The following is a 16232-nucleotide window of genomic DNA, read 5'->3' as shown; positions in this document are numbered from 1 at the left end:
AGCCACCAGAAAGTGGTGAGGCATTCAGCCCATGCACCCAGCACCTCTGGGAGGGTTGGGTTTAAGGCATACAGCCCTCCACCTCCCACGAGGAAATAAAGTCTGAGATAGCTTATGCTCAGGATCAGAAGGGAAACAGCCTGCAGAAGTCTCTGAATGCACCCCCTGGTACCTTTCCCAGAGGGTTGTTGGGTGTGTTGAGGACCAGGGCCTTGGTACGAGGTGTGAACTTGCTGGCCAGTTCTGTGGGGTCCAGTTGCCAGTCATTGGTGGATTCCAGTTGTCCCTTAGGAGCAGGGCTCTGCAAGAGGAGGTGGGAGAGGCAGCCGTGATTACTTTCCTGACAGCAGCAGCTCATGTCCATGTGCATCTGCCTCCATCTCTTTCCTTTCTGCTCTGGACTCCACCTCCACACCCTCCCAGCTCAAAGGATTCCTTTCCCTGTACCATGCCCCAGGATCTAGCTCAGCTCAGATCTTGGGTCCCTCAACCACCCATGACTACCCAGAATCCCTTACCAGCCTTAGCCAACCCATAACCACCCAATATTCCTTACCGGCCTCAGGGACACAAACACAGGCTGACCTCCAGCCATCAGTGTCATGGGTTCATAACAATCAAAAGCAGGTTCTATGATGATGACCTGGTTCAAGGGTCAAATTAGCAGGGGTCAGCACTGCCCTGAGCTAGCTCATCCCACCCCATTCAGGTTTCACCTCTCACCTCATCTCCTTCATCCACCAGAGCCTGGAAGGCTGTGAACAAGGCCCCATAGGCACCCACTGTCACCAGCACATTCTTGAGTGGGTCCAGCTCCTGTCCCAGCAGCTTGCCAAAGAAACTTGCCAGGATCTTTGTCAGAGGTGGGTAACCCTGCCAGGACAGCAGGGTCAGACACCCAGGATAAGCCTAGTCTCCTTCAGCTCAGCTGCACCCAGGCTATCAAGAACTTTCTAGCAAAGTCAGCTTTCTTGGGCTGAATTGTTACATCTCCTCCAGCAGCCTTGGTTATGGAGTCTGACCCAGAGCTGGGATGTGGGGAGAACCTGACTGACATTGTGTTTGCTTCATCTGTAGTACAACAGAACCACAGGGTAGCAGAAACCTCACAGTTCTCTATGTGTTTAAAAGGTACATTTGTGCTTACCTGACCCACTCCCCCAGCAGCCCTAGAGCCTCAGATTATTTATTTGGGTGCATTACAAAACAGAATCCTTGAGTAACCAATGTCTTGCCCAAGGTTATAGAAAATGAGGTGCAGGAATATTTTCCTTTAAAAAAAATTGCTAGGCATTGGGCGGTGGTGATGCATGCCTTTAATCCCAGCACTTGGGAGGCAAAGGCAGGCGGATCTCTGTAAGTTCGAGGCCAGCCTGGGCTACAGAGAGAGTTCCAGGAAAGGCTCTAAAGCTAAACAGAGAAACTCTGTCTCAAAAAAAAAAAAAAAAATTGCCAGGCAGTGATGGTATGCTTTAATCCCAACCCTTGGGAAGCAGAGGCAGATAGGTCTCTGTGAGTTTGAAGCCAGCCTGGTCTACAGAGTGAGTTCCAGGACAGCAAGGACTACATAAAGAGACCCTGCCTCAAAGAAAAATTATTGTGTGTGTGTGTGCCCACATGTATCATAGGAGTTCAGTGGACAGGCATATGGGGTCAGAGGACAACATTTAGTTGGCTCTCTCCTTCTTATTATCCTTTTTATATTTTATTTCATTCTTTTTAAGATTTTATCTTATTATTTATAAACTATTTTTCTATGACTGTCTATACCCATTTTCTTTTCTTTTTTAAGCCTATGCACATTTTTTTTTTGAGCTGAGGACTGAACCCAGGGCCTTGCACTTGCTTGGCAAGCACTCTACCACTGAGCTAAATCTCCAACCCCAGCCTATGCACATTTTTAAACACACTGTAACCTGTTTTGACTTTTTTCTAACTGAATCTGTCTTTACCAAGCCAGATGTTGGGTGCCATATGTAGAATGTACATTTTCCTTTGGGCTGCCAGCCTACAAATGATGACATGGAGACTTATTATTAATTATAAAAGCTCGGCCTTAGCTTAGGCTTGTACCAAACTAGTTCTCATAATTTGAATTAAACCATATTTTTAATCTACGTTCTTCGACACACTTGTTACCTCCTCTCCATTTTGCCCATCCTGCTTCCCCTGGATCTGGCTGGCAACTCCTCCTTTCTCTCACCCAGAGCTCTCTTTCCCCAGAAGTCCCACCTGACCCCTTCCTGCCTAGCTAATGGCCATTCAGCTCTTTATTAAACTACTCACAATGACTCATACCTTGCTCTTTCAGAGGACCTGGGTTCAATCCCCAGCACCCATATAAAGCAGCTCACAAGTACCTGTAACTCTAGCTCCAGGAGCAACTGCATTCATGTGCACATACCCATATACAGATACACACATAATTAAAAATAACAAAAATAGATATGAAAAAGAATATATCTTAAAGAAATAAATGTGCCAGGCGGTGGTGGCACACGCCTTTAATCCCAGCACTCAGGAGGCAGAGCCAGGTGGATCTCTGTGAGTTTGAGTTGAGGCCAGCCTGGGCTACCAAGTGAGTCCCAGGAAAGGCGCAAAGCTACACAGAGAAACCCTGTCTCAAAAAACCAAAAAAAAAAAAAAAAAGGATAAACTGGCAATGTTTATAACAGCTGTGGAAAGCAGTGGACTGGCTAAGTAAACACGGCACATCTGGGCAATGGAAGAAAACTAAACAGTCATTAAAAGGGAAATGCAGAGAACAGCTGACTGGGGTGTGTAGCTCTTCCTGATACATCTACAACACAATTCCCACACTCAAGGCTCAGGGAACACTGCGGAAAAGTGGGTGGAAAGACTGTAAGAGCCAGAGGATCAGGGTGTCTGCTGTGAGGCACTGTCTTCTGTATGTGACAGGGAAGCCACACCCATGGAATCTCAACAATATGGTTGCCTAAACAAAAACCTGCAGAATTACAATATCAGCTGACATGTCAGCATGGATGTGGGAAATCTCACATGGCCCCACCCCTAGGTGAATTAACAACCAATAACTGGCTGCTGAGAAAGGAAGAATCAGTCTTCTCCAGGGATGAACCCCCTGATAGGTTATAGAATCCCAAGTGGTCAGCCCTAGGCACGATCCATACAAGCAACACTAAATGGACTCAGCAGGTGTGTATACATATACATACTTGTAATTATAATAATTGAGGAAGAAGAGATCATGAATTTGAGGGGGAGTGCTGAGCCCAGAAGGAGTTGGAGGGGCAGAGGGAGGAGTAGAAATGATGTCAATATAGTACTGATGTATGAAGTTCTTAAAAAAGGGGTAAGGAGCTCCATTGTCTCAAAAAAACAAACACAAAAAAATCAAAAAACAGGCAGTGGTAGTAGCCCACACCTTTAATCCCCAGTACTTGAGAGACAGAGGCAGGCAGATTTCTGTGAGTTACAGGCAGCCTGTTGCAGAATATTTGTTTAACTCTACAAAGATGTGCTGCATTTGTTTAATTATGTGAAGATGTGTTGCTGTTTTACCTTGCCTGCCTAAGGCACCTGATTGGTCTACTAAAAAAGCTGAATGGCCAATAGCAAGAGAGGAGGTATAGGCGGGACTTCCTGGCAGGGAGAGTAAACAGGAGGAGGAATTTAGGCTCAAGGAAGAAAGAAAGATATCAGGGCAGCCAGCCAGACACAGAGGAAGCAGGAAAAGTAGGACAGACAATGAAAGAAAGTTAAAAAGCCCCGAGGCAAAAAAATAAAGTTAAAAGAGCGAGTGGGACAAGCCTAAGCTAAGGCTAAGCTTTCATAATTAATAATTCTCCATGTCTTTATTTGGGAACTGGTTGGTGGCCCAAAGAAAAATCCAACTATATCAGCATGGTCTACAGAGTGAGTCTAGAACAGCCAGGGCTACACAGAGAAACCCTGTCTCGAAACTCCCTCCCCCCAAAAGGCACTATTCTAGTCCAATGTAGGCAATGATGTATTATGTAGCCCTTACAGAGCAGCTGGGATTGAGTCTAATACAATCGACAGCCTGTCTCTCAGGGGTTGGCTGAGGTGTCACCTCCTCCTAGAAGCTTCCCTCCCACTATCATGTTCCACGTCCTCCTTCCTCCCAGGCTGGACCAGATGTTTTGATCATGAAGGTTCACGATCTGCCTTCTGCCCTGGGACCTGAGGAACAGGAGACTCTCAGTAATGGAGAATGCTGAACTCAACCTACTGGGTTGCACCCCATGGGCCTTGTCACCTATGTGGTGTGGGTGCCTGTCCTTCAGGACCTTCAGGAGATGCAGGAGACTCACAAATGCCATGGTGTACTGGTTGAGCATGAAGTCCCCACTGATGGCCTGCTGAAAAGCTTGCACAGCGAAGTCCGGAGGTGGGAAGTCGGGGAAGCCCTGACCCAAGTTCACGACATCATACTCTTTGGCCAGTCTGACAAACTCCACCCTGGCAACAAATAGAGAGTGAGCCCTGGGCCACTTCCCAGGAATATTTCAGGGCAGGGTGAACATTCATGAGACCACTCTAGAAAGACAGGAACATATCTCTACCCCCACCTGGGTGGGTCGCATATTTTAAGGTGGTTAGGCCCTGGACCAATTATATGGCTTAACCCAGGAGACTTCAAGTTTTGGCCATGCCATGGTAAGAAACATTTATATCCAAAACCATATGACTGGCAAGAGGGAGACTCTTGCTACAGCCTCTCCCGTCTTACCCTCTCACTCTGTCATTTCTTCCCCACTGTGCTGGAGAGCAAGCTAGGCAAAGCTCCACCCCTGAGCCACACCCTCAATTCTGCCTTATACTTCAGAGGCACCTATTGAATGGGATGTGGTGATGTATTACTCAGAGGCCAAAAAAGGGATTTCCTAACCTGTACTGGATCTGTCCTCAGCACAGTGGGAAACACTGGGCTCACATCACCTCCTGGTGGCCGGTGTGACTCACTGTGCTCTGGGTCACTCCGAGGACACAGAGCTGAGTGCCAGGCAGTGCCAAGCTGCTCCTTTGTATCTTGGCAATGGCCTTCATAATAAGCTGGTGAGGTCAGTGGAGCACATTTGCACATTCTCTGAGTTCCTACACTATTCTGCTGAATTAAATGACCCTAGGAGGCTGTAAGGGGATCAAGAAGGGGTGTGTGTGTGTGTGCGTGTGCGTGTGTGTGTGTGTGTGTGTGTGTGTGTGTGTGCGCGCGCGCGCGCACGCGCACAGATATACATGTGAAGGTCAGAGGACAAACTTGGGTGTCACCTCTCCAGCACCTTCTACCTTCTTGTTTGAGGCAAGGTAGCTCATTGGTCTGGAATTCTACCATGTGAACTAGATTAGTTGGCCAGAGAGCTTCCAGGGATCCACCTGTGTTGTGGGATATTATTTTAACTAGGCAAAGACGTGCTACATTTGTTTATGCTGCAGAATATTACTTTAACTGTGTAAAGGTGTGTTACATTTGTTTGTGTGGCATTTATTTAACGATGTCAGGATGTGTGTTTAACTATGTAAAGATGTGTTGCTGTTTCACCTTGCCTGCCTAAGGCACCTGATTGATTTAATGATGAATGGCCAATAGCTAGACAGGAGAGGGAGATGTGGGGCTGCTGAGCAGAGAGAATAAATAGGAGAAAAGAGCAAGCGAAGAGAAGAGCAAGAGGAGGAGAGAAGAAGGGACATGCCCAGGGCCAGAAGCCAGGTAGCTGCTAGCCAGCCAGACATAGAGAAGTAAGATATACAGAACAAAGTTAATGAGCCCCGAGGCAAAAGATAGATAAACAGGTTAATTTAAGTTAAAAGAGCTAGCCAGAAATGTGCCTAAGTTAGGCCAAGCATTCAAAACTAGTAAGTCTCTGTCATGATTTGGGAGCTGGTTGGTGGCCCAAAAGAAAAAGACTGGTCCACATCTGTCTCTGCTTCCCCAGAACAACTCAGGCCCTCATGCTAGAGAGGTCATCACTTTCCTGAATAGGCCATCTTCCCAGCCCCTAAACTAACAGCCAAATAGACACAAGCACAGACTACAACGTGTGTCTGGGATTGGATCTGTAGTGGACAGTGCTGTGTCTAAACCCAGGTGGTAAGGGGATCTAACAGTGTCTGTTGGACTGTTGGAGACCAGCTTTTTTTTTTTTTTTTTTTTTTTTTTTTGGTTCTTCGAGACAAGGTTTCTCTGTGTAGCTTTGCGCCTTTACTGGAACTCGCTTTGGAGACCAGGCTGGCCTCGAACTCACAGAGATCTGCCTGGCTCTGCCTCCGGAGTGCTGGGATCAAAGGCGTGCGCCACCACTGCCTGGCCTATTTAAATGTTTTTTAATCTTTTAAAATATTTAATTTATATGTATTCAATATTTAAATTTATGTAATTTTTTAAATTAAAAATATTTAATTTATGTGAACACAAGCACATGGGTGCCAAGAAGAGGATGTCAGACGCCCTGGAGTTGGAGTTGTAGGCAGCAGTGAGCCACCCAATGTGGTTGTTGGGAATCACACTCCAGTCCTTTATGAGAGTGGTAAGTGCTCCTAACCACTGAGACATTTCTCTGGCCCCTTGTTTGGTTTTGAAAAAGAGTTCCACTGTGTAATCAAGGCTGATCTGAAACTCTCATGGTAGATTCCAAACTCATGGAGATCCACATGCCTCTGCCTCTGGACTGCTGGGTACAGTCATGAGCTACTGTATATGGCTTTGTTTTTTGAGCTTTGGGTGTTGACTTGCATCCTGGCTGACCTGGAACTCTGTAGCCTAGGCTGGCCTCAAGTTTGTGGTGATCCACTTGCCTCTGCCTCCAGAGCGTGAGGATTACAGTACGTTCCTCCATACCCAGCATTTCCCCCAAAAATCAAGGTTCCATTGTTGCTCAGGGACCTGGAACTCCTCAATTCAGGTGACCCCAGAGTCTCTCCAGTAGCTGGGAGGGTCAGTGCGTGCTTCTGCACTGTGATGGCTATTCTTGACTACATCTGGAATTACCCAAAACCCAAGTGGCTGGGCACTCCTGTGAGGGGTTTTCCTTCATTACATCATTTGAACTGGGAAGACCCACTTTTAATCCAGATCTTTTGAGGCTGGAAGAGCCACCCTTAATCTGGACTGCACCTTCTGCTGGCTGCCTGTAGAAAGGACATGAAGGAAGCTTTTGCTCCTTGCCTGCTTGCTCCCACTGGCAAGCCCATTCCCTCACTGTATTGCAGCCTACCTCTCTGGGATTCTGGCGTGCACTGAAGATATTCAGCCTTATGAACTCAAAAACTACTGGGTTCTTAGACTTTCAGTTGGTAGACAGCCATTGTTGGTTAGCTGAACCACAGCCTGTAAGCCATTCTAATAAATTCCGTGTATGTGTGTGTGTGTGTGTGTGTGTGTGTGTGTGTGTGTGTCTAGAGAGCTCTCTGGCACACCTCTGTAACTTTTTCAAGTATACATATCTGTCTATGCACCTGGCTTCATGCTCAGAAATGGAGAAGAGAAAATGATTAACTCCTTTGAACACACTTCCTACTGTATTTACTGTAACACAAATAATAATGTACACACACAGTCCTTCCATCTCCCAAGTGTTTTAGAGCCTTAAGCATGGAGCCTTGGGGCCCAGCCCTAGCACTCAGGGGGAAATACTGGCTTGCATCATACTTTCTTATTTTTTTCTGTCATCATGTGTATGAGTGTGGTATGCATATGTGTATATGTATGTCTGCACATGTGGACACGTGTGTGTGTGTGTGTGTGTGTGTGTGTGTGTGTGTGTGTGTGTGGTGGAGGAGTAAGATTGAAGTTGAGCATCATTCTCCATTGTCTTTCCAAAATGAGACAGGGTCTCTCAGTAAACACAGAGCTTGCCCATATGGCTAATCTTGCTAGCCAGTTTGCTCTGGGGATCCCTTGTCTCTGTCTTTCCAGGAAGGAATTACAGACAGGATCTGGGGATCTGAACCCTGGTCCTCATGCTTGTATGCAAGCACCTAACCACTGAGCCATCTCCCCAGCCTCTGTATCATACTTTCTTAGCTTATCTCATATCAAAGCACCTATGAAATAAAATGAAGGCCGACCCTTAGTGTTTGCAGAGAAATGGGTTTCAGACGCCCTGCATCCAGGACATCCAAACTGGCCCAATATCAAGTCTCTTATCATAGTATTTGTGTGTGATCTGAGCCCTCTCCCTACATCCTTTTCTCTTTCCCCTTGCTGGGCATGAAACCCAGAGCCTTGAACACGCTACACAGGCACTGGTGCATTGAGGTACATCCCAGCCCTTCCCACACACCTCATCTCCAGATGACCAACTTCCAGTCACTGTACTGGCATGGAAACGGCTGCTACATTGTATCGCTCAGTGACTGAGGACAAGAACTGTCTTTATATGTTTAGTAAAGGCATTCTTCCTTTTCTGTGTGTGTGTATAGCATGTGTGTATTTTTGGTGTACTTACCCATGAACATGCATATAGAACCCAGAGGAGCTGGGCAAGTGTCTTGATCTATGCCTCCTTATTCCCTTGAGATAAGACCTCTCACTGAACCTGGAGTTAGGGTGCTGAAGAGCAAGCCCCAGAAATACTCCTGTCTCTGTTCTAGCAGCACTAGGGTTACAAACAGGCATGCTGTGCCCAGCTTTGTGAAAACATGAGTGCCAGGATCTGAATCCAGGCACTCTAGCACAGGCCATGGACACTTCTGCCCGCTGAATCATCTCTCCAGCCACAAGGAATCATTTTTTTAAAAAATGCTTTTGGTCTCCAATTGGTTGAATCCCCAGATGTGTGGAAGCCATAGGTATGGAGCAGAGGAGTTACCGCCTGTGGGAGCCATGGCCTGCTGCCTGATTTGGGGCTGTTGCTAGTCCATAAGGCCCTTCAGGGAGGTAAAATCATCTCCATTTTGAACCAGTGTGTCTCCTGCTCAGCACCACAGCCAACAGAGGGATGCTGAGACCCAAGGCTGGTCTGCTACCGTGGGTCTTGCCTCTCCTGTGCTGCAGCTGTCACTACCCATCCTGGCTACACTGGGTTACTACAAATCAGGGATGGTAAGCCCATGGGAGAAGGGACACCCAGACACCTCCCAACCCATCAGCTCACCAGGGGTTGTGATCAATCCCATTCAGCCTTCGAGCCGGCAGCTGTTTGGCCATGGTGAGCTGGGTACAGAGAAGGGAAGTCCAATGTGAGAATCATGCAGAGTGTGAGCAACCCCAGACAGTGGCTTTATGGTCACAGCTCCACCCTCTGCTCTCCTGGCCTGGGTGGAGACCCAGGCTCAGGTAGCCAGATTGGCTGGAACCTGCTCTCCCAGACACTCTTGCTGACGTAGGGCAGGGCTCTATCATCCTTTTATCTTCCCCCACACACTGACAGGGGCTGTGAGGGTGGAGGGCACCAGTGCTGACAGTGCTGACTCTGTGTGTCCCGAGATACAGCCTGACAGCCAGGTTACAGTGATTCCAGAAGGGCTGAGGAAGAGGAACGGGAAGGGGGGAGAATGGTGGTACCAGGAACAATGGTCACTTGCACTGGCAAAGGGCATCCTAGGCTTGTACATACCCTTAGGATGATCTGACTGGTTCCGTGAGCAGATGGGAGCCTGGAGTGGGCATGCAGGTAGTGTACTCAAGTTCACACAGCAAACTGAGACTCAGGGCTGCTGACTCCAGGCTAACTTTGGACTCTGGTGAGAGGGTTGCTCACTTGGGCCCAGGAGAGAGCAGCGCTAGGTGACCCCCACGCTTGGAGGCCACCTGCTGTGGCTAGTCCAAAATCATGCTTGTGGGTCAAGATCTGCTAAGTTCCCAGAGCAACCACCAGAAGTGGTAAGCTCATCTGCACACAGCACATGAAGACATGAGGCATACAGAGGCTCAGAGGAGAAGCTACTGCAGATCCTGTCAAGGTGGTTGCGGCAATAATCTTGGCACCAGGCCCTGCCCTAGAGAAGTCTTAGGTCATATGTGGTGTGTAAGGCTTCTTGGCAGCCTAAGAGTCCTGGGCATGGGAACACGTTGGGGCCTGGCACACAGCATCTTTGCAAGCCCTTTGCCCTGCCCCTCCACTGATTCCTGGAAGGTGTCACTGGGCTAGCACCTACAGTGTCAACCACCAAGCTTACAAGAGGATGGCCCTAGCCGGGTGTTTGAGGCGCACGCCTTTAATCCCAGCACTCGGGAGGCAGAGGCAGGTGGATCTCTGTGAGTTCGAGGCCAGCCTGGTCTACAAAAGCTAGTTCCAGGAAAGGCACAAAGCTACAGAGAAACCCTGTCTCAAAAAATAAAACAAAACAAAAAAACAAAAACAAAAAAGAGGCTGGCCCTGAGGAGACCACCTCAGTGTAATCAAAATGTCAGGGGAGATTTTCTTTGGTATGTTGGTTAGCAGATTACTAAATTTGGATTTTGCTTCTTTACAATTATTATTTTTCAGTTTATTTACTTATTTATTTATTTACTTACTTACTTATTTATTTATTTGTTTATTTATTTATTTTTGAGACAAAGTCTCACTATGTAGCCTAGGCTAGCCTGGAACTCTTTATGTAGACAGGGCTAGCTTTGAACTCAGAGGCTTATCTTCCTCTGCCTCCCATATTTTATTTATTTGTTTGTTTGTTTGTTTTTGTTTTTCAAGACCGGGTTTCTCTGTGTAGTCCTGGTTATACTAGAACTCACTCTGTAGACCAGGCTGGCCTCGAACTCACAGAGATCTGCCTGCTTCTACCTCTGAGTGCTGGGATTGAAGTGTTGTGCCACCACAGCCTGACATATTTTTCAAATTTTATAAAACAAAATTTCTTTCTTTCTTTCTTTTTTTTTTTTTTTTTTTTTTGACAGAATTCTTACTCTATAGTCCAGGCTGGCTCAAACTTGTGGTAATCCTCCTGCCTCAGTCTCCTAAATCCTGGGATTACAAGTATGAGCCATCAAGCTTGGCTAAATATTTTATTTTTCTTGTTACTATTGTGTTTTGAGACAGGGTCTCCCTTTGTAGTTCTGGCTGGCCTGGAATTTGTAATGAAGTTCATGCTGGCCTTGAACTCACAGCAATCCTCCAGCCTCAGCCTCCCAAGTGCTGGAATTACAGATGTGAATCACTATGTCCAGCTAAATAGTTTATTTTTATGGTTGAAAAATGTTGGAGACAATCATAATCTAGAAGAATGTTAGTGATACAATATACCAATATCAATAAAACAGTCAGCAAAACAGGGTGTGCTAAGTATTACAGTATTTTTTAAATACCTGAAGGTAGGGGCTGGAGCCCAGTGGGTAGGGTGCTTGTCCCCAACACAGGAAGCCCTGGATTTGTTCTCCAACACTTCATAACCAGGCGTGGTGACTTGGACCTGTCATCCTAGCACTCAAGAGGTGGGAGCAGGGGATCAGGTCACTCATAGCGACATAGTGAGTTTGAGGCCAGGCTGTGCCACATGACACCATGTCTTTAAAAAATAAAGAAAAATCCCCTAATATGCATGTATCTGTGCAAGCATGTTCAGTTCTATGATCACACGTGTGTAGGAAGGGAGCTGCAGGAAAGGAGTCAGCGAGGTGCTCACAGAGCCTCTTTCCCTGGGGCCGTGACTCTGCCTCCAGCTTTCTTCTTGCCCTTCTACTTCCCGGTTTACATTTGGTTTTCTGTTTTGTACAGAGATCACTTTATTTGAATGACTGAGTTTTGGAGTTTTTGGTTTTGGTTTGTTTTCGAGACAGGGTTTCTCTGTGTAGCCCTGGCTGTCCTGGAACTCAATTTGTAGATCAGGCTAGTCTGGAACTCACAGAGATCCACCTGCCTCTGCCTCCCAAGTGCTGGGATTCCAGGCATGCACCACCACACCTGGCTTAGTATTTTTTTTAATTATAGTTTATTCATTTGTGAGGGTACGCATGCAGGTCACAGCAGGTGTGTGGAGGTCAAGGACAACTTGCAGGAATCTTCTCAGTGCTCACTGTGTGCGCCCCAGGTACCACGCTCAAGCCATCAGGATTGGTGGGGGGTACCTGCCGCTGATGAGCCACCTCTCAGGCCTTCGCTTTCATTTCTGGCTCCTTTTTGATTCTTGATTGATTCTAACAATTGCACACTTCACACAAATTCTTTTCTGAATTTGAGCCTGTCCATAACTCACAGCTCCAGCTTATTATCATTTCCCAAATTCATCCATCTAGCAGCAGAACCTCTCCCTGTTGACAACGGCATGAAGCCAAGTGTGTAGGGGCAGAGGGAGAGAGAGAATGAATGAGATGAATGAATGACTGAATGAAGGCAGCCTGACAGTGGGAGTGTTGAGGGACAGGTTGGCCTGAGGGAAGGGAGGTTGTGGCAGGGAGGGGTGGAAGGTGCAGGGCACAAGGGCACAAACTTACAGATGAACAGAAATGAGTGGAGAAGAATGGGTTTGAGGAGAGAGATAATCGGAACTCCACAAACTTGGAAGACTCAAGAGGATGCCCTTGCAAATGGCAGTCAGTACTTGGATAAATCAGAGAATGGTGCTGTTCCTGAGCTGTGCATAACACAATCAGCCAACCAAGATGTATTGTGCAGCCACTGTATACTATCAGCAGGGCTGGGACCATGGGTGGGCAGGCTGCAGCCGACAAACGGAGTATTCATGCAGTGCTGAGTTCCAGATGAGAGAAGCAGGCACAAGGGAGGTGACAGCATAGCTAGCCTCGGAAGGCTTCTGGAAGAGCAGGCTCATGCATAGCTTTAGAGGCAGGACCCAGCCAGATCCCAGGGACCCCAGGGCCATGAATATAGTAGAGCGCTATGCAGAACACTTACTTACAGTCTGGTGTAGACACCGGGTGAGTGAGGCTCCAGCCTTCCTTCCCCAGAGCGGCCACACCAGGTGCACTGAGATGGCTGCTGAGCTCCTGAACATGCCTCCCAGATCCACAGGCACTGGAGACTTTCCCTCCAGGGTAGAGGAGAAGGGCAGACAGCCTAGGCCAGAAAATGGCTCCAAGCTAGGGACTTGAGTCCCACACACAGTTCTAACAACAACAGTAAAGTGTCACTGTGCACCAGACTGGTGCCAGGTGCTTTACTGACTCTTCCTCTTAGTCACCTCAATCACACACAGTGACCCCTTAAAATTCAAATTGCCTCCAAGGGCAAAGTGACCCAGGTGAAGGTCACTGACAGGTTAACAACACAGAGTGCATCAACCCAGACTCAGTTTAAGTACACACACACACACACACACACACACACACACACACACACACACACACACACCCGCCATTCCTTCTACCACAGTGATCCTAACCCACCATAGGATTGCTATATGAGACTGAAGAACCTGGTAAGTGATACCACAGAGCTACAACGCACAAACCCAAGCTGACAGAAACTGCATAGCAAGAAAACTCCACTTCTTCCAGAAATGTGAAGAAAAAGAGAGGCTGGGGGCAGCTATGTGGTGGCGCATGTCTATAGCCCAGCGCTTGAGAGGCAGAGACAGGAGGATCACCAAGTTCTAGGCCAGCCTGAGCTGTAGAATTAGATCTGTCGGGTCAGGGGATTTAGCTCAGTGATAGAGCGCTTGCCTAGCAAGCGAAAGGCCCTGGGTTCGATCCTCAGCTTAAAAAAAAAAAAAATCTGTCTAAAATAAATAAAGTTAAAAACAAACAAACAAACAAAACAAAACAAAACAAAAAAACACCAGCAAAGATAAAACCTAACAGAAGACAACTCTGAAAAGGTTGGCTGCATCGCAGCACTACGGAGCAGAGCTGAAGGGATCAAAAAATAAAATAATAGTAATAAACTGAGAGGGACTGGCTGAAGGACAGGCATGCAGAGCATTGCATCAGAACCAGCAATTCCCAAACTGACTCTCATGTTTATGGGTGATTGTTCCTAGAGAGGCCAAGACCTTTCAAAGGGCAAAGACCCAATCTTCCAGGAAGGCTGCTAAATCAACCGGACACTAACACTAGTCTGAAATGACACCAAGTTCACCCTCAGGCAAAAGGTGTTTACTCAGTCTGTTAATGAGCTGTAATTCCAGGAGACAAACCGCCTGTGTTCTGAGCACTGGAGGAAAAGGCAGAATTTTAAAAGGCAAAAAACTGAGCCAAAGCCAGGCAGTGATGGCGCATGCCTTTAGAGCCAGCACTCAGAAGAAAGAGCCAGGCACTCTGAGTTCGAGGCCAGCCTAGTCTACAGAGTGAGTTCCAGGGCAGCCAGGGCTACACAGAGAAACCCTGTCTTGAAAAATAAAACAAAACATTCAGGTGTGCTGGCATGGGCACATAATCACAGAACATGGGAGGAAGAGGCAGAGGGATTGCCACAAATATGAGGCCACCCTACATAGCAAGCTTCAGGCCAGCCAGTACTGTAACATAGTAAGAGCCTGTCTCTCTTACACACACACACACACACACACACACACACACACACACACACACACGAGTATGTACGCACATGCTCACACACATCATCACATTACAAATTGTTTTGCATAATTCTTATTGGTGAACTGACGCTGTAGTCAGAGGTCTTCTGGTGATTGCTGGTGAGGCTGTTGCATAGCTGGGCCTGAGAATCTGTGGTCTCTGTGGCTTGGTCCAGGTCACAAATATTTAATGAAGACCGTGCAAGGCTCTCTTCCCTCAAAAGTTCCCAGGGTCTATCTGAGGGTGCTGAACCAAAGAATAACCATTTCTGAGATCTCTCTTTACCACAGCTCCAGAGAAAAGAATGAATTGGAGTGGACATGGTGTTGGATGGTCATAACCCTGATACCTGGGAGACTAAGGCAGAACTCTGAAAGTTTGAGGCCAGCCTTGACTACACATGTCAGCTTGGACTAAGAGGTGAGACCCAGCCTCGAAGTTAAAAAGAGAAACAAACAAACAAAAAACCCTCCTTCACACCATATATAAAAATGAACTCCGTATCTCCTAGGAGCAAATGTATGAGCCAAAGTAGATCTGAAGCAGGAGGATTACAAATGTATTTATGTTTTATGTGTATGAGTATTTTGTCTGCATATAAGCCTCTGTACCACATGCACACAGTGCCCAGGAGGCCGGAAGAGGCATTGGATCCTCATCCTCTGTAACTGGAGTTACAGACAGTTGTTAGGCCCCAGTTGAGTGCTGGGAACATAATCCTGGTACAAGTTTAGACAGTGCTCTTAACCACTGAGCCATCTCTCCATCCCTGATTGTAAATTTGATCTGGAACCCCTGTGTTCAGGATGCAGAGACAAGAGGCTCTGTGAGTTTGAGGCCAGAATGGATTACTAACTTCTATGCCAGCCTTGGCTACACAAGAAGACCCTGTGTCTGGATTAACTAGGGTTGTGGTGTGTCTCTGCCTGACACTGATGTTTTTGGCCACTGTTTGGGTATACGAGGAGGAAACCCACCTGACTGTGAGGTCATGCAAGGATGCTTTCTCTTCCAAACTCTCAACCAGATCCAAGTCCATGTCTACCCTGGACTTCATTAGACCTCGATGAGACCACCTGTGGTGACTCATGCCCTGCCACTGTCCCCCAGGCTCACTCGTGACTCTGTTATTTGCCAGCTGCTCCCCAGTGTGGATTCATTCTTCTTTTTTTTTTTTTTTTAAGAGTTATTTATTTATTATGTATACAGAAGAGGGCAACAGATCTCATTACAGATGGTTGTGAGCTACCATGTGGGTGCTGGGAATTGAACTCAGGACCTCTGGAAGAGCAGTCGGTGCTCTTAACCTCTGAGCCATCTCTCCAGCCCCGGATTCATTCTTCTTTAGTAAGACAGACGCCCTTCTCCAAAGGGCCATGATGAATGTTTTAAAATATACATATGGTATCTTTCCTTTCCTCTTCCCTTTCTCTTTTCTGACACCCCCCCCCACACCTTTTACTTTACTTATTTACTTATTTATTTATTTATTTTATGTATTTATTTTTGGAGCAGGGTCTCACTACTGCCACCCAGGCTAGCCTCACACTTGTGATTTCTGAATGCTAAGATCATAGGCATGGGCCACCACATCCAGCGAAGTATTTCACTTTTATGACTTCAGACATAGATTTACCTGTGACCTGGCAGTTCCACTCCTACAGATGTACTCTAAAGAACTGGAAACTGATGTCCAAGCCAAGATCTGTAAAGAGCCTTTCTTAGCAGTATTATTATTTCTATGCAGTGCTGGGGACTGAACACAAGACTTTGTCACATAAGCATGAGCTCTGCCACTGAGCTACACCTCTGTCCT

General features: G+C 47.0%; 1 protein-coding gene across 6 annotated transcripts in view; it reads right to left on the bottom strand.

Moving 5' to 3' along the window:
* Positions 1-16232, bottom strand: part of Kyat1 (kynurenine aminotransferase 1) — a 43670-nt gene that overhangs the window by 2363 nt on the left and 25075 nt on the right. For 2 of the 6 annotated variants that reach the window (XM_036184996.1, XM_036184994.1), the window contains exons 2-6: positions 9099-9157; positions 4317-4464; positions 724-873; positions 557-643; positions 173-301 (exon numbers count right to left, since the gene is read on the bottom strand). In XM_036184996.1, the coding sequence (XP_036040889.1) occupies positions 173-301; positions 557-643; positions 724-873; positions 4317-4464; positions 9099-9151 (567 nt within the window). In that variant the 5' untranslated portion in view covers positions 9152-9157. Of the gene's footprint in view, positions 1-172; positions 302-556; positions 644-723; positions 874-4316; positions 4465-9098; positions 9158-11248; positions 11690-12794; positions 13007-16232 lie in introns of those variants that run through there. The other 4 variants (XM_036184993.1, XM_036184992.1, XM_036184995.1 and 1 more) reach the window with 4 other exon arrangements.

This window comes from Onychomys torridus, chromosome 4, assembly GCF_903995425.1.
Source record: "Onychomys torridus chromosome 4, mOncTor1.1, whole genome shotgun sequence".
Taxonomy (NCBI): domain Eukaryota; kingdom Metazoa; phylum Chordata; class Mammalia; order Rodentia; family Cricetidae; genus Onychomys; species Onychomys torridus.
Note: the sequence above shows the minus strand (reverse complement) of the source record. Positions and strands in the feature narration are given on the sequence as shown.